Source organism: Aotus nancymaae, unplaced genomic scaffold (assembly GCF_030222135.1).
Source record: "Aotus nancymaae isolate 86718 unplaced genomic scaffold, 86718_ANA_hifiasm-v0.15.2.pri h1tg000015l_1, whole genome shotgun sequence".
NCBI classification, from domain to species: Eukaryota; Metazoa; Chordata; class Mammalia; order Primates; family Aotidae; genus Aotus; species Aotus nancymaae.
This window is the reverse complement of record NW_026988427.1, coordinates 3258702-3276786: the sequence shown is the minus strand read 5'-3', so window position 1 is coordinate 3276786 and position 18085 is coordinate 3258702. Positions and strand designations below refer to the sequence as shown.

General features: G+C 40.3%; 2 protein-coding genes across 8 annotated transcripts in view; both read left to right on the top strand.

Annotated features, from left to right (window-relative positions):
- The window catches only part of FBXW11 (F-box and WD repeat domain containing 11), a 135402-nt gene that overhangs the window by 24691 nt on the left and 92626 nt on the right, over positions 1 to 18085 (top strand). The gene's annotated exons all lie outside the window — the stretch shown is intronic.
- On the top strand, positions 13517 to 15168 carry LOC105723235 (large ribosomal subunit protein eL21-like). The gene has a single exon (XM_064376531.1). It carries the CDS (start codon positions 14554 to 14556, stop codon positions 15034 to 15036), a length of 483 nt encoding a protein of 160 aa, XP_064232601.1. The 5' UTR covers positions 13517 to 14553; the 3' UTR covers positions 15037 to 15168.

Here is an 18085-nt window from a genome sequence, read left to right as displayed (position 1 = left end):
TTGGCATTGTCAGTCTTTTCAATTTTAGCCATTCTGATAGGTGTGAAGTGGTATCTCGTTGAGGTTTTAATTTACATTTCTATGTGCCTGTTGCCTATTTGAATATCCTTTTTACAGGTATGCCTTTTTTTGACCTTATAAAAAAATTGAGTTGTCTTCTTATGTATGAGAATCTTTTTATGGTCTAGAAATGAGTCCTTTGTCAGATGCATATATTGCAGACATCTCCTGTTTTGTGACTTGCCTATTCACTGTCTAAATCATGTTTTTTGATGGACAGAAGGCCTTAATACTAATGAAGTTCAATTTTTTATTTCATGGTTACTGTTTCATGTCCTTTTAAAGAAATTTTAGGGTCTTCAAGATAATTTTGTTTTCTTCTAGAAGTCCTAGGGTTTTACCATCTCAAAATAATTGTTTTTTATGGTTGAGATTGGGATCAAGCTTCATTTCCCCCCGTATTTTTAACCAGTTAGTCCACCACCATTATTTAAATATATATGAAAAAGTAATTGCAAAATTATTGCATACTTACCTTTTTTTAGAGTCAATTCACCTTTATTATAGAAAAATGAATATAAAAATAATGTAAAAATAAGAAGGAAAAAGAACAAAGTTTCCCTTGTAACTACTATTAATATATGGTATGTATTTTTCCCTTCCTTCATCTATATATATACACACACATATATACATATGCTTCTATGTATGTATGTATTATGTATGTATAGATTTATTTTTTGAGAGGGGTTTTTGTTGCCCAGGCTGGAATGCAGTGGCGTGATTGTGGCTCATGCCTCAACTGTAGCCTTGACTTCCCAGGCTCAGGCGATTCTCCCACCTCAGTCGACTGAGTAGCTGGGACTACAGGCATACAACACAATGCCTGGCTAGTTTTTGAAGTTTTTGTAGAGACAGGGTCTCCCTGTGTTGCCCAGGATGGTCTCGAACTTTTTAAAAGAGCATGAATATTTTATGTAGCCAAAGGTTTTGCCCACTGTTCTTAACCTTTATGAACATGACATGACAGACTATATTCTCTGTATGAAACATATTTTCTCCATGTTTATGCCATTTTAGAGTTTTAATAAATCTTAAAAAAATCCCAGTTTGATTAAATAATTAAATATTTAAATTACTAGTGATATTGTACATATTTTTCTAATATTGGTGGCTATTCATATTTCTTTTGTGAAGAAAGAGGAATATTAAAATTAGTTGTAGTTCTGCTCTGCTGATTCTAGATGCAAGGGGGAGTGTGGCAGAAGGAAATCACCCGGGTGAGGAACTTTGGATTTTATTGTGACTGGGGAACTGCTGCTGCCCTTTTGTGATTGAAATGGCCATTTTTGTTAGAAGCCAGCTGTGGAAGTGTTTGCCTCACTCTGCATACTGTCCCTGGTAATGGAAATTGGGTCCCTTCTCTGGGTAGACCCTGGCTCTGGATGCTCTTTATGAAACACTTTAGGATCAGTTGCTGCTATTGGCCTCACTGACAGCTTCAAGGACTCTCACTCCTACTTCTAGCCTTTGCTGCTTTGAGATGGGGTTCTGCTGGGAATTCCTTTCCCTTCTCAGGTGGGCTTTTCTTTCTTTATATGCGGTGAACTCTATTTCTAGTCCAGTTTTTTTTCTGTATTATATTTTTAGAAATACCTTGAAATGTCTTCTATATGTGGAGGGCACCGCTGGCCAGGATTCAAGTCATTGTAGTTTGTCTTTTATTTTGATAATCCTTGGATGATTTTGGTTGCATCAGTCAGTAACCCCAACTTTGACACCTGTTTTCCTTCTGAGTCTTGTCTATTTTTGCTCTTTTTCACCCTCGCTGTCTGTACTTTAGTCACAGTGATATTTTTTTTCCTCCTTTTTCTCTGTTTCTCTGAACCCTGCTTGAGGGTTCCAACAAGCATTATACTTTGTTCTCATTATTAAGGAGGGGTCACCCTTTCTTCCTTCCTTGCCCAGTTAACCTCTGCTTGTCTTTCAGAGTTGAGCTCAAGCATCAACTCCTTAGGAACCATATCTGGGTCCCCTAGTTACCTTCAGAGATTAAGTTCCCTTGTTATGCTCTAGCAGCAGTCAGCTCTTTTTTTTTTTTTTCACAGCTATTAATGTAACTGTAGTTGACAAATTGATATGATTTGGCTGTTCCCTCCCACCCAGATCTTATCTTGAATTCCCATGTGTTGTGGGAGGTATCCATTGGGAGGGGATTGAATCATGGGAGCAGGTCTTTCCGTGCTGTTCTCGTGTTAGTGAATACGTCTCACGAGATCTGATGTTTTTTAAAATGGGGAGTTTCCCTGCACAAGCTTCTCTCTTTTTTGCTTGCTGCCATTCCACATTGTGACCTGCTCCTCCTTGCCTTCTGCCATGATTGTGAGGCCTCCAGCCATGTGGAACTGTAAGTCCAGTTAAACCTCTTTCTTTTGTAACTTGCCTAGTCTTGAGTATGTCTTTATCAGCAGCATGAAACAGACTAATACACAAATGTATTACATAATCCCCTGCTAGACAATCAACTCTTATTAGAAAGTAATCTCTATGGGGGCAAAGATTATATCTGTTGCTTCATCTTCAGTTTATGGCATATTCATTCCCAGCATCTGTCTTTGTTTGTTTTGTGCTGCTGTAACAAAATACCTGAGATTGGGTAATTTGAAAGAACAGAGGTCTCTCCCTTTCTCTCTCTCCTTTTTTTTTTGAGACATGGTTTCTCTCTGTTGCAGTGGTGCAATCATGGCTCACTGCAGCCTCAACCTTCTAGGCTGGGTTCTAGCGATCTTCTCACCTCAGCTCCCTGAGTAGCTGAGACTACCCATATGTGGCTCCATGTCCAAATAATTTTTAAATTTTCTATAGAGGTGGGGTCTCTCTGTGTTGCCCAGGATGGTCTCAAACTCTTGGGCTTAACTGATCTTGCTGTCTCAACCTACTAAAGTGCTGGGATTACAGGCATGAGCCACCCTGCCTGGCCAGAGATTTCTTTCTTTCTTTCCTTTTTTTTTTGTTTGAGATGGAGTTTCATTCTTGTTGCCCAGGCTGATCTTGACTCACTGTAACCTCCTTCCGGGTTCAAGCAACTCTCCTGCCTCAGCCTCCCAAGTAGCTGGGATTATAGGTGTGCACCACCACTCCTGGCTTAATTTTGTATTTTCAGTAGAGATGGGATTTCATTATGTTGGTCAGGCTGGTCTCAGATTCCTGACCTCAGGTGATCCACCCACCTTGGGCTCAGTACTGTAATCAGTGCTGGGATTATAGGCGTGAGCCACCTGGAGGCTGGGAGGACCAAGGGTAAGGGGCTGGAATCTCAAAAGGGCCTTATTGCTGCATTATCCCACAGATGGAAGATCATGAGAGAAGCTTGCCTGATAGAACAAGAGATTGAACTTACAGCCTCAAACCCTTTTATAATTGGCATTAATTCATTCATGAAAGTGGAGCCCCCATGACCTACACACTTACCATTAAGCTCCACCTTCCAGCACTGTTACATTTGGGATTAAATTTCCAACACATGCTTTTTGGAGGACACATGCAAACCATAACAGCATCTATCACAGTGCTTGCCCAGCAGTTGCCCAGGAATGAGGGAATACATTTGGAAGAACAAATGAGAATTACCATCTTATATCAAAAGTCTGTTTCTACTAACAAAGTGAGTATATTTGCTACTTAAACTTGTCGTGTTTTGTGTTTCAGTACCATCTCTTAATTGACTTGATCCTAAAATTAAATAGTTGGCATTAGAAACTTCTTTCAGAAATTGAAAAAGAACCCCCTCATGGCCCTAACTGCCGCTCTCCCCTCCTTCTGCCTCCTTCCCTCTCTGCAAACCCTCCATCCTTGTGTGTTTCAGTGATTAATAGGTTGATTATTCCTGTGAGTTGTTAGTAAATGCTGTGTATAATCTCCTCTTGGAAACTCACCTGATAGTCCTCATTTTAATAACGTGTTTGCCAACATTTCCCAAACTTTCTGATCCCAGAATTCCTCCCCCCATATATTTTGCTTCAAAATCTGTGTGATCCAAGGGACACACACTTTTGGAAGTGCTGTTCTTTATGATTTTTGTTCACCCTAATTCCTTTTATTCACCAAGGGTTTCTCTGTCCTCTGCCAAAATAAGGAGGGAGGAGAGAACTAGTATTTGTTAAATACTTACTGTTTGCCAGATTTACATCCACTGTTTCTTTTAACCTTTACTGTAACTTTGAAAGGTAGACTTGTTTTCCACATTTTAGCACGTGAAGAGGTGGGAACTGGAGAAGGTAATTAATTTTTGCCCAGGGTCATGTAGCTAGCAAAGTGATAGGTTTTATTTACTTATTTTACATTTTATTTATTCGTTTTTATTTAATTTTAATTTTATTTTATTTCCACCTATTCCAGGAAATATTCATTTTTATTATAATGCCTGTGCTCTTCTCACACCAGCTTAGAGTAAGAAAAATAAAATTCTTCTGATTATTCTAGAGGCCCCACCTCTATAACCACCTCTTAGCTGGCAGCACTAAAGAGAGCCTGAGGCTCAAGAAGAGCAGGATCTTCAGGCTGTGGCTGGCCAGCAGCAGAGTCTCAGCATTTGGGAGATTCAGAAGAAAAGGGGGAAGCCTTGACACCCCTCCCTAAACTGCCTCTGTAAACTCTCATGCTCCTTCCCTTCCTTGTTCTCCCAGTTCCATTATTTTCTAGAGTGGCATATGGCATCTTTGTTGGAGTTTTAGGTTGATTTTTTTATCAGTAATTTCATAGCTATTGTTTATTGGATGCCTCTTTTGATATTGCAGGTCTTGTGCCTCTCTAGCCATTTAAACAGCTAACTCTTAGGTTGTGTAACTTGCTTGAGGACACGTAGTTTTAGACCTGGGATCTTAACCCACCTTTGCATGTTTTTTTTGACAATGATCTCTCTGTTTTTGAGAGATGAGGTCTTGGTATGTTGCCTAGGCTGAAGTGCAGTGAATATTTATAGGTGCAGTCATAGCACACTGTAGCCTCTTGGCCTCAAGTGATCCTCTTGTCTCAGTCTCTTGAGTAACAGGCATAGGTCACCATGCTTGGTCCCTTCCTTTTTTTAGCTTCAATAAATTTATTCATAAGGGAACCTTCTCATAAACAATCTATAAAATCATGTGTTTGATGTGCTACCTATTTATTTTTTACCATATAGGTTTAAATTAAACATAATAGCTGTTAAACATTAAAATAATCTTCATGTACCAATAGAAATCATCTTGAGTACCGAACTTTGGGAAACATTGCTCTAATCTCTCCTTTTTTTTTTTTTTTCACTTTTTATTTATTTATTTATTTATTTATTTTTGAGACAGAGTCTAGCTCTGTCGCCCAGGCTAGAGTACAGTGACACGATCTCGGCTCACTGCAACCTCTGCTTCCCGGGTTCAAGTGATTCTCCTGCCTCAGCCTCCAGAGTAGCTTGGATTACAGGTGCCCTCCACCACACCCAGCTGGTTTTTGTATTTGTAGTAGCAACAGGGTTTCACTGTGTTAACCAGACTGGTCTTGAACTCTTGACCTTGTGATCCGCCCACCTCAGACTCCCAAAGTGCTGGAATTACAAGCATGAGCCACCACGCCTGGCCTCCTTTTTTTTTCCTTGGAGATGGAGTCTCACTGTGTCGCCCAGGCTGGAGTGCAGTGACGCGATCTTGGCTCACTGCAACCTCTGCTTCCCGGGTTCAAGTGATTCTCCTGCCTCAGCCTCCCCCCAGGTAGCTGGGACTGCAGGCTAATTTTTTGTATTTTTAGTAGATACAGGGTTTAACTTTGTTAGCCAGGATGGTATTGATCTCTTGACCTTGTGTTCTGCCTGCCTTGGCCTCACAGAGTGCTGGGATTATGGGCGTGAGCCTGGCCTAATCTCCCCTCTTAACTTTATCCATCCATCTATCCATGAATAGTTCAGTATGTTTCTGTAAAAGATAAGTACTCAAAAACAAAGACTTAAAAACATACACATATATACATATCATTCCATTCTTTGCATCTAAAAAACTAATAATTTTGAATTATCAAACAGTGTTCATATTTGCCTAATTGTCTCCTAAGTATATTTTAAATTAATAGTCTATTTTTTAGAACAGTTTTAGATTTACAGAAACTTACAGAACAATTGAGATTGTAGAGAATTCTCAATCCCCCTTTCCTACCCCCATTCCCTCTAGTTTTCATTATGAATAGCATTTATGTTAGTGTGGTACATTCATTACAATTAATGAACCGGTATTGATGCATTATTATTAACTAAATAAAGTCCAGCATTTATTCAGATTTCCTTAGTTTTTACTTAATGTTTTTTTTTCTGGTCTATGATCTCGTCCAGGATACCATCTTAACACTTTGTTGTCGTGTGTCCTTAGGCTTCTCTTGGCTGTGATGGTTCCTCAAACTGTCCTCATTTTTGATGACCTTGACTGTTTTGAGGAGTGCCACTCAGGTACATTGTAGGATGCCCTCTGTTGGAATTTGTTTGCTGCTTTTCTCAAATTATTTTTATAGTTTGCCTTTTGAATTCAGGATCCAGACTTAGGTCACAGATTGCTTATAGTGAATAGTTTCTTTTATCTCTTTCAATCTATAAAAATTGCCTCTCCCATCTTTTTTTTCTTGCTCTTTATTTATTGAAGAAGCTGGGTTGCTTATTTGTTCTGTATAACTTCCTGCTTTCTGGGTTTTGCAGGTTATGTTCTCATTTGGTTTACATATTTTGTTCTTTGTATTATACATTTTAGCTAGATCTAGAGGCTGGTTAGATTTAAGTTCAGTGTGTTTTCCCTCAATTAAGAAACAGAATCAAATAAAACAAAACAAACCTGTGATCTTTCCACTGTGCCACAATACTCTTTTTTTTTAAAACCTTATTATTATATTTGATATTCTTTTTAAAAAATAAAAATTACAAATTGCTCGACGCATGAGGCCCTTCCTAATGGGCCCGATACCTTTTACGACTGATGAGTCCGGCTGGACATGTCTACACACACAGACACACATCCGATTGCTCTCCTTCCAATTCGAAACCATAAGCAAAAGCTTCCAAGGTTAGTTACAGAGAGAGCTACCTTCAAAAGTGCCGATCTGGCACCCGTGGGTGATCAGGCCATGCTTCCACCCAAAATGGGGTGGGCTACTTTCCCAGGTTCAATCTTACCAAATTCAGTGGTCCGGACTTTCTCAAATACTCGTTCCTCCTCGGGGTTCAGCCACTGGGTGGATCCACACTGCAGGGCCTCCCTTGTCCACTCTGGCAAGGCTTTTCCCCTAGGCAAATACCTGCCCAGGAGCGCTCTCAGGATGCATCACCCCAGCGAGCAGGACTTCCCCTGCGGGGATGCTCCACAGGGCTAGGCAAACCACCTAAGAGACTTTTTCCCCACTGTCTGCTATCCGAGACTCGCTTCCCAGCTAACGCACCAAAATGTAGCAGGAGCGGCTGCGGGAGACGGATCTCTTGGACACTGAATACAGGAGGAAGGAGGGTATATTCGGCTGGAAGCAAGGTGGCATAGTTGCCTAATAGCCAAGCTCCACAATACTCTCTTTTATGATATTCTGTATTTTTTCCAAGCGGTCTTTGAAAACATAGCACTTCTGTGTATGTGGCTTCTTCTGAGTTAAAACCCAGACAGTTTATTGATGATAGATAGTGAAGCAATAATCTGGCTGCTGGAATGTTCACAGATGGTTATTTTTTTTGCCAGAGTCAATGATGGCACATTTTATGGCACTAACAACTGGTATTGATGTTTTAGTCCTTGCTGGGCATGGTGGCTCACGCCTGTAATCCCAGCACTTTGGGTGGATCACCTGAGGTCGGTTTGAGACCAGCCTGGCCAACATGATGAAAACTCGTCTCTACTAAAAATAAAAAAATTATCCGGGCATGGTGGTGGGTACCCGTATAAAACTTTTTATTTTTTTATTTTTTGACAAGGAGTCTCGCTCTGTTACCCAGGCTGGAGCCCAGTGGCTCAATCTCGACTCCCTGCAACCTCGGCCTCTGGGGTTCAAGTGATTCTCCTGCCTCAGCCTCCTGAGTAGCTGGAATTACAGGCACCTGCCACCATGCCCTTCTAATTTTTGCATTTTTTGGGGTTTTGCCATGTTGGCCAGGCTGGTCTTGAACTCCTGACCTCAGGTGATCTGCCTGCCTCCGCCTCCTAAAGTATTGGGATTACAGGCGTGAGTTACCATAGTGCCTGGCTTTTTTTTTTTTTTTTTTGAGACAAAGTCTCACTCTGTTTCCCAGGCTGGAGTGCAGTGGCGTGATCTTGGCTCACTGTAGCCTTAACCTTTGGGGCTCAAGCGATCCTTCTACTTCAGCTTCCCTAGTAGCTGGGACAGAGGTGTGCACTACCACATCCAACTAATTTATTTATTTATTTTTGTAGACGAGATCTTGTGATGTTGCCCAGGCTGGTCTTAAACTCCTGGGCTCAAGCTATTTTCCTGCCTCAGCCTCCCAAAGTTCTGGGATTACAGGTGTGAGCTGTCCAGGCTGGAGTGCAATAACACAATCTGGGCTCACTGCAGCCTCGACTTTCCAGGCTCTGGTGATTCTCCTACCTCAACCTTCTGAGTAGCTGGTGCTACAGGCATGCACCACTATGCCCAGCAATTTTTTTGTATCTTTTGTAGAGACAGGGTTTTGCTGTGTTGCCCCGGCTGGTGTTGATCTCCTGTGCTCAAGCAATCTACCCTCCTTGGTCTGCCAAAGTGCTGGGATTACGGGTGTGAGCCCCCAGCCCCCCTATAGTTTTTAATTTTCAACTTTTCCCTTTTTCTCCATTCAAAAATGTAAGAACTTTTTTTTTCTCTCCTCATTGCCTGTAAAAATGTAATGACTTTTGCTGCTAGTAGCATATACAGAAACTTTAGTTTATTTCAGAAAAAGGATTTGAGTGATTACAGTGACATATACAGTGTAGGAAGATTGAAAACAAAATAAGTGAGAAAATGAAGATGAAAAATAGGATAAAAAGATGAATCTGGGGTAAAGTACATCATCACAGGCTGAGTGTGATGGACTGCACTTGTAGTCCTAGCTACTCAGGAAGCTGAGGTGGGAAGATTGTTTGAGCCCATGAGTTCGAGGCTGCAGTGAGCTATGACGGCACCACTGTACTCTCTAGCCTAGGTAACAGTGAGACCCTGTCTCTAAAAAAAGGATGTGAATTACAGATTGTTTTTTTCTCTTAAACGTAACTGGAAATGTCCCCATGAGATTTGTTTTCTGATTTTTCTCTTAATTTGGTAGTCTCTCAGAGTTAGTGAAAAATTTATGATGGTGATTTCTGTATTCTGTGCTTTGTAGAACATCTTGACTGATTTCTTATAGCCATGTCATTCTTAAAGTTATTAAAGCAATGGAGTTGAACAGAGTTTCTGACAAGTTTATAAGCAGTCCAATATCTTGTAAATTATGTTGGCCCTGTACATCATAACTTTATTACTTCCTTAGTGAGAAGTTCCAGACTGTTGTTTTCTGTCTACATTCATGTGTACACATGCAAAAAGCATCTGTAAACCTATAGATTGACTTTATTGTTGCATGAGTTCAGCTGTGACAATCTGCTGTTAAGACTAGGTGCTTTCAAGGGGTAGGTACTGACAGCATAGTGTGAGAGATTTAGAGGAACTGGGCTAGAAAAATATTTTAAGAACATGGACAAAATGGTCTATAAACTCTATAGGGTTCCTTTCAGCTCCAGAATTTAGTGAAATTCCTTGGTTCAACTCGTGAGAACGCCCTTTGTCCAGTTGCCTGCAGGATTTGAACAATGTGAAGAGAATCAAAGACATCCTTGCTATGCAGCAAGCAGCAGGAATACCTCACTCTAAGGCTATCCTAGCCCCTGGTTGAAAGACAAATTAATTTCTTAGAGCCCAGTGGACTGTAAAGCACACGTTTTATTTTTATTTGAAACCAAGGTCAGCTTAGGATACAAGAACAATGAACTATATGAAGAAGAAGAAAGAACAAGTGTAAAGTTTGCTATAAAATTAAGAAATGATAAAATGTGCTACTTTATATCTGTTAGCTTTGACAACTCACTTTTCATGCTGTTCTTAGCTAAAGAAGGAAAATTTTTATTACCATTATTTTCCAAATCTCTGTGTGGGTGTAGGTATGTAAAATTGAAACTCTGCTAACTTGGAACATGTGTTTATTTGGTGTAGGGGCCCGTTAGGTCTTTGAAAATAAATGCTGTATGTATTTGAGAAATGAGCAGTGTTTATAAAATAGTAGAGGGCTTGTTTGCATCATATATGGTTTGAATTCGTATTAATTTGTTCTCACACTACTGTAAAGAGCTGCCTGAGACTGGGTGATTTATAAAGAGAAGAGGTTGAATTGGCTCACAGTTCCCCATGGCTGGGGAGGCCTCAGGAAACTTAGAAGCATGATGGAAGGGGAAGCAGGCATGTCTTACATGGTGGTAGGTGGGAGAGGAGGACCTGTCAAACACTCAAAACCATCAGATCTCGTGAGAACTAACTATCACAAGAAGAGAATAGGGAGACTGCCTCCGTGATCTAGTCACCTCCCACCAGATCGCTCCCTCGACGTGTATGGGTTATGGGGATTACAATTTGAGATGAGATTTGGGTGGGGACAGGGAGACAAAACATATCAGAATTCAAAAGATTTTTTAACAGGGCCAACTTTTATTCTACAGGTACTTATTCAGAGTGCTTAGTGAGGCAAGGAGCATGTTAGATGGACTTTGAAAGTCTTTGGAAGTGACAAGTCTACAAAAGATTTAAAAAATACCACTAATTAGGCCAGGCGTGGTTGCTTATGCCTGTAATCCCAGCACTTTGGGAAGCTAAGGTGGACGGATCACTGGAGGCTAGGAGTTCAAGACCAGCCTGGCCAACACAGTGAAACCCTGTCTCTACCTAAAATAGAAAAAATTAGCTGGGTGTGGTGGTGCATACCTGTAATCCCAGGTCTACTTGGGAGACTGAGGCATGAGAATCACTTGAACCTGAAAGGCAGGAGTTGTAGTGAGCCGAGGTTATGCACTGCACTCCAGCCTGGCTGACAGAGTGAGACTCTCAAAACAAAAACAAAAACAAAAAAAGCTGCTAGTTAAGTTTTAATACTCTTGAAGGTAGTGAAACTGCATGTAATTAAAATGTTTCATACTTTAGGAGTTTAGCCATCTTTCTCCTTTAGCAAACCAGAAATAATAGAAGTAATATGGCTTTATTTGCAGAAATTATTTTTAATACCATAATATATAGTTTTGAGAATTCTTTTCTATCAAAGCATCTAGTATACTTGATGTTTAGTAAACTTTTTTTAAATGAATAAGCAGTTTAAAGTGAAAAAGATAAAATAGAAATATGATGTAGTCTGATGATAATTGTGTCAAACCCTTATTGAGAGAAGATATATTTCTCAGGTCATCTTCCAGAAAGTGGTATCTCTTCCTAGATAAAAATGAGACCGTTCATTACATTAGAAGAAAAAAGTTTTTCCTTCCATATGTTCTTTTTTTGAGGGGGACAGAGTCTCGCTATGTTGCCCAGCCTGGAGTGCAGTGGCACGATCTCAGTTCACTGCAACCTCCACCTCTTCAGTTCAAGTGATTCTCCTGCCTCAGCCTCCTGAGTAGCTGGGACTACAGGCCCTGCCACCATGCCTGGCTAATTTTTGTATTTTCAATAGAGACAGGTTTCACCATGTTGGCCAGGCTTGCCTCGAACTCCTGACCTCGTGATCCACCCACCTTGCCCTCCCAGAGTGCTGGGATTACAGATGTGAGCCGCACCTGGCCCCTTCCATGTGTTCTAATGTTCTTTTAAAAACATGGTCAACTTTGCGCTCTCTTAAATGAAAGTAGGGTAAGGGTTTTGGTGTGGTATATAAGAGGGCAGTGAGGATCTTCTTGTGCACATATTTCCAGGAAGTCTCTGATTAAAAGTCTTTTGACTCATGATGGTGGGTAGAAGGACCAGAAAGCGATGCAGCCAGCATCGGTGTCTTAGATGCTAAGGAAGGGGAAGTTGGATTAACTCAAGGTGGGGACGGGGCACTGGTATAGATAATGAGAGCAGATGTCTCTCCATTCCTAGAAAATGTCTAAAAAACAAGCTGGGTTTTTAGTTTTGTCATCTGGAAGGCCTCTCAGATGTCATGTAGTGTGGACCCAGTACTGTCACATATTTAGAAGTGATAATTTAGAAGACACAACACCCTTACTTAGTTGTTTTCTGGCTGGAGACCCTCTGTTAGTTATTTAGAAGCCACAGGCATTGAAATGAATTGAGCAATAGTGTCTTTGTTACCTCAGAGTGCAACCATATTCTGATAGCTGGCCTAATCCTACCTGCTCTCCACCTTCATTAGGAGAATGACCTACAATCAGGGGGCAAGTTGCTATGACCCGAGTAACTGTGGAAATGTCAGTATTTGGTTTAGAGGTGGCTCAGAGGAGAGAGAATTGAGAAGTTTGAGTTGAGTTGTCAATTGTATATTGGCCTCATCTGAAAAAATATGGCAGCCAGAAAGAATAAAGTAAAAATTACCTGTATTAATTCCAGATTTATGTATACACACACACACACACACACACTATATATTTTATATTTGTTAAATAAAAATAGGATCATAATATAAGTCCTGGTTTGTTGCCTTTATTCACTTAAAGTTTCTTGAACTCTTTTGGTGTACTGTAACTTTCTTTCTACATATTAAACTTCCTTTGGTGTCTATAAATATATTCCTATAGCATGATTTCTATTTGGTAGAGACACAGTATTTTGTCTTATGGGTAATCCCTGATTTGCGGAACCAGTCCCTTTTGTTGGCATTTTCCCTTTGCTATTATGAACAGTGATGTGATGGACATCTTCTTGGCTATATTTGTGGACATTTTTTTTCTCCTTGATACAGTTTCTTACATGTGAAATTGTTGAGTCAAATAATGTGAGTTTTGAGTCTTGACAATGTATTGCAGAGCTGTGCACACCAGAGATTGTATCAATTACAGAATTCCACTCCCATCAGCAATATAGATGAATGACAGGTAGATATGATTTGAAAATCAATCAGGGAAACCTGCTGCTCTACAGAGTTTAATGTCAGGCAAAGGAATTGACAGGCAATGTAGATCAGGGAAGAAAGCAGGGATTTTGGAGTCAGATAGATGCAGTTCTGCCATTTTTGACCTCTGGCAAGTGATTTGATGTCTCTGGTCCTCAATTTTTCTCATCTGTGAAACTCAGCTGCTTCTTTGGCCAGAGGTTGTATGAGAGTTAATGAGTACAGTATAGCCATAGGGTACTCAGTCCCGCCCAACATATCCTTCTTTGTTAATTTTCATGTCATTTAACATTTTTATTGAAAAGGCTAAACTTAGGGTGGAGAGGTCTTTCCCTAGTCCTGAAAAACTTTCTTAATTGGACCACAGATGCTAACCAGCAAAGGCCCAGATGTACTTAAGTGTTAAATTTTCTCCGGGCTCAGGATTTATAGATCTTGGATAAACCTCATTGGGATTGAGTTCAGACTGATTTAACCTCAAGCTTGCTGGGAGATTCTGTTCCCCCTTGGCAACTGAACCTCAGACTGGTCCTAGTACAACTGAGGACCCATGTGGCTATGCCGGAAATAGATTATTTTGTTACATCCTGTTCTCTGTCATGCTGCTTAGAATAGAGATTCCACTTCCCACTTCAAACATCTAATTCTTTCCTCCTCCAGCTTCTGTAAGAGCTCTGAAAAACCTGGTGACATTTTTGAATCATGGGTGGTAGTTGTAAAGTGGACGAGGATGATGTTTTTTCCTTTGGATTTCCTCAGGAATAAACCATTATGATTTTGATGTTCACTGCTGTTTCCAAGGGCCATTAGGTGAAATATTTTTCTAGCACTTAGCATTTTAACTCATTTTAAACTAGGTGTTTAAGATGGTCTCAAAATTAATTCCTGGTAAAAGAATATGTTTTTATTAAATTGTGTTTTAGTCCATTCTCATACTGTGCAGAACTATCTGAGAGTGGGTAATTCATAAAGAAAAGAGGTTTAATTGACTCACAGTTCTGCAGGCTTAACAGGAAGCATGATTGGGAGGCCTCAGGAAACTTAAAATCGTGGCTGAAGGCCAGGAGAGAGCTAGAAGGGGAGAGTTCCACACACGTTCAACAGCGAGATTTTGTGAGAACTCACTATTGCAAGAACAGCAAGGGAGAAGTCTGCCCCCATGATTCAATTAGTTCCTTCCAGGCCCCTCCCCTGACACGCGGGGATGACAATTCGACAAGATTTGGGTGGGGACACAGAGCCAAACCATATCAATTTGTGAATATGTTGGGAACTACCCCATTAAAAAAATAGTCAAGTTACTGTTTATAATTTTAAAAAAAGGCATCACTTAAAATTACACAAGGTAGTATTAAGGTATTAACATGAGTACCAGGTGGTCATTGGAGAAAAATCGAAAAATGTGAATGAATAAAAATTTGAAAAGAGCCATTTCTCCCGGAACCACCATCTTCCAGTAATTCGCCAAAATGACGAACACAAAGGGAAAGAGGAGAGGCACTCGATACGTGTTCTCTAGGCCTTTTAGAAAACATAGAGTTGTTCCTTTGGCCACATATATGCGAATCTATAAGAAAGGTGATATTGTGGACATCAAGGGAATGGGTACTTTTCAACAAGGAATGCCCCACAAATGTTATCATGGCAAAACTGGAAGAGTCTACAATGTTACCCAGCATGCTGTTGGCATTGTTGTAAACAAACAAGTTAAGGGCAAGATTCTTGCAAAGAGAATTAATGTGCATATTGAGCACATCAAGTACTCTAAGAGCCGAGATAGCTTCCTAAAATGTGTGAAGGAAAATGATCAGAAAAAGAAAGAAGCCAAAGAGAAAGGTACCTGGGTTCAACTGAAGCGCCAGCCTGCTCCACCCAGAGAAGCCCACTTTGTGAGAACCAATGGGAAGGAGCCTGAGCTTCTGGAACCTATTCCCTATGAATTCATGGCATAATAGGTGTTAAAAAAAATGAAAGATCTCTGGACTGTTAAAAAAAAATAGAAAAGAACATTACCCTTCATCTCTCTACCAGAGAGATTATGGTGAAAATCCATTTTAGTTTTAGTGCTTTTGGGTTCTGATATCTTTTTTTAAAAGACCAGAGTTTTGCTCTGTTGCCCAGGCTGGAGTACAGTGGCACAATCTCAGCTCACGGCAACCTCTGCCTCCTGGGTTCAAGCAATTCTCGTGCCTCAGTGTCCTGAGTAGACGGGATTATAGGTGCATGCCACCACGCCTGGCTAATTTTTTGTATTTTCATTAGAGACAGGGTTTTTTACCATGTTGGCCAGGCTTGTCTCAAACTCTTGACCTCAAGTAATTCCCTGCCTTGGCCTCTCATAGTGCTGGGATTATAGACATAAGCCACGTTGCCTGGCCAGGTTCTGATATCTTATCTTAGAATGATTCAAGATAAAAATTGTATGGACAGTAAACTAATTTTAAAATTATAGTAGTGTTTAAGGAAAGTTTGGCTTCTGACTTGGAGGCCTGATTCCACTACTTTTGGGGTATTCTTGAATCTCTAAAAACTTGGCAGATAGTAAATTTCGGTTTTCCTCATTCTTCTCATTTTTATTTTTTTCTCCCCTTTCTACCTATTTCTCTGCATTCCTTTTTCTTCCCTTAACATATATTGCAGCCTGAAAATACCCCATGGTATAATATTATGACAATACAATTGCTAAGAATTAAAATGTAAACTTTTTTGGTTACATGTCACATGTTTACTATCAAATTCTGTTATTATAAAATCCCATTACAAGGAGAAGAAAGTATTTTGCACATTAAAGTAGTGGGCCAATATTCATTTCTATGAAAGGTTGTAGAAAATGCCTCTAAACTGTGAATTAACTTTTATTTTACAACCTGATTGCTATATTGTGATTCTTGGTTTTAAAAACAATGCAGGCCGGGTGTGGGGGCTCACGCCTGTAATCCCAGCACTTTGGGAGGCCGAGGCGGGTGGATCACGAGGTCAAGAGATCGAGACCATCCTGGTCAACATGGTGAAACCCCGTCTCTACTAAAAATACAAAAAATTAGTTGGGCATGGTGGCGCGTGCCTGTAATCCCAGCTACTCAGGAGGCTGAGGCAGGAGAATTGCCTGAAACCAGGAGGCGGAGGTTGCGGTGAGCGGAGATCGTGCCATTGCACTCCAGCCTGGGTCACAAGAGCAAAACTCCGTCTCCAAAAAAAATGTAATTATTGTGCTCAGCATGCTATTTCTTATAGGCTGCCATCAGACATTTTAACAGTGAAGTCTAGGTTCTGAATTTTAGAAGACTCTTCTGAATGCTTTGTAGCCTTATTTTCATTACAAATACTACTGCTTCTTGAAAAGCAGCAGGCCGAGAGATGAGGCACGATAGGATAATTCCTAAGATGGATTAACTTTACTGCTTAGTTTATTTGGCAGTCTTCAGCAGAAACTGAATGAGGACTCTAACTGTCTAATCCAGGTTTAGAGAGCTGGGGTTAACATACTCCCCTTGAGCCCACCCTACTGTCTGATTCTTCAGGACCCAGTCCTCACTCATGGCTAGAGATTCCCAGTGGAAAGGGCATTACTGCCAAATGATTACTGTGAAATGGGTCTTTTATTTCTTCTCTTCATCTGGTAGCTCCCATTTCATTATCATGGTCCTTTTTGTTTTATATTGTATTAGTAGGGCCTGGTGGAAGTTATGTGGGGGGGTCGGGGGGGGTGGGGAAGGACCTAGACTGAGTATGAAAGTTGGTAAGTGCTGGTCCTGTGTCTACTCTTTGTAGCCCATCTGAAAGAAATTGCTTTGGTTGTGAAACAGAAATGAGCTACTATCTTGTAGATTCTCTAAGAGATTTATCTTTCTTCTCTGCAAATCAAGCTTGGCTGTAGCTGCCAAGGGTCATTCCTTTGCTTAAAACAGTTTAATAGCTCTCTCATCATTGTCTGTAGCAGTGATCTGAATATTGAAATTTTGGATGTCTCACTTAAAGAAATTTAATAGATTAAAAACATTCTTACTGGTCTTTAACAAAATCCATAATGTAGTATTTCTGAAAACATCTATGGTTTTTGTGCTCTCTGTTTACACTCTTTGTCATTGGGTTGCTGTTGAGCAGACTTTTTTTATCGTTTGTGGCAAATATTCTCCACGTGTTTTAGAAAACATGGGATCCTTCTTTGATGCTGACTTGAATTGGCTTGGCTTTGGCTTTGGCTTTGGCTTGATATTATGCTTTACCCCTTACCTTTTAGTCTTAAAAACCCCCATCCCCTCTCCACCTCCACCTGTGTGTTGCATAATCTGCTTCTGTTCCTCTCTGGCAGATATTGTACGAACAGTATATGTGCTGAGTTGCCGAAAAAAAAAAAAGTTACACGCATTGATGTAAAATTGGATGACACAGCTGAGAAGCATTGGATCATTGGTGGGCTGCAGCACAGAATTTAAGAGCTGTTCTACAGGACGAAGTCCCAAGTGTGATAGAATGGTATAGGAGAGACCTCTGTTGTTTGGCCCCTCCCTGTCTCACTAAGCTTTTCTCATTTCACACTTAAGTATTTTAATGCTAAATTGATTGCAGATACTTGCATAGGATGTTTTATTTTTTACCTCTTTGGCTTTGCTTATGTTATTTATTCTTCTTGGAATGTCTTTCTCTTTTTCCCCTGGTTGCCTCCTACTTACCCTTTGTGAATTAGTTCAGGTATCCTCTTTGTTTGGGTGGTTTAAGTTCATATTTGTGTGTGTATATATATATATACGTGTGTGTGTGTGTGTGTGTATGTGTGTGTGTATGTACATTATACATTCTAAGACTCCGTCTTGTTAGCTCCTGGAGGATAAAGAGAATGTCTTAATTGCTTTACTATGTACAGATATAAGTTCAGAAATTTTTTTGCTTAATGGAACAGTGTATTTAAGACACTCAACTTGGTTACTTCAGTCATGATGACAGGAGTGAGAAGAAGCTGGTAATGATTCTGTGGGAAGTGGATTAAATGAAAAGGTTGGT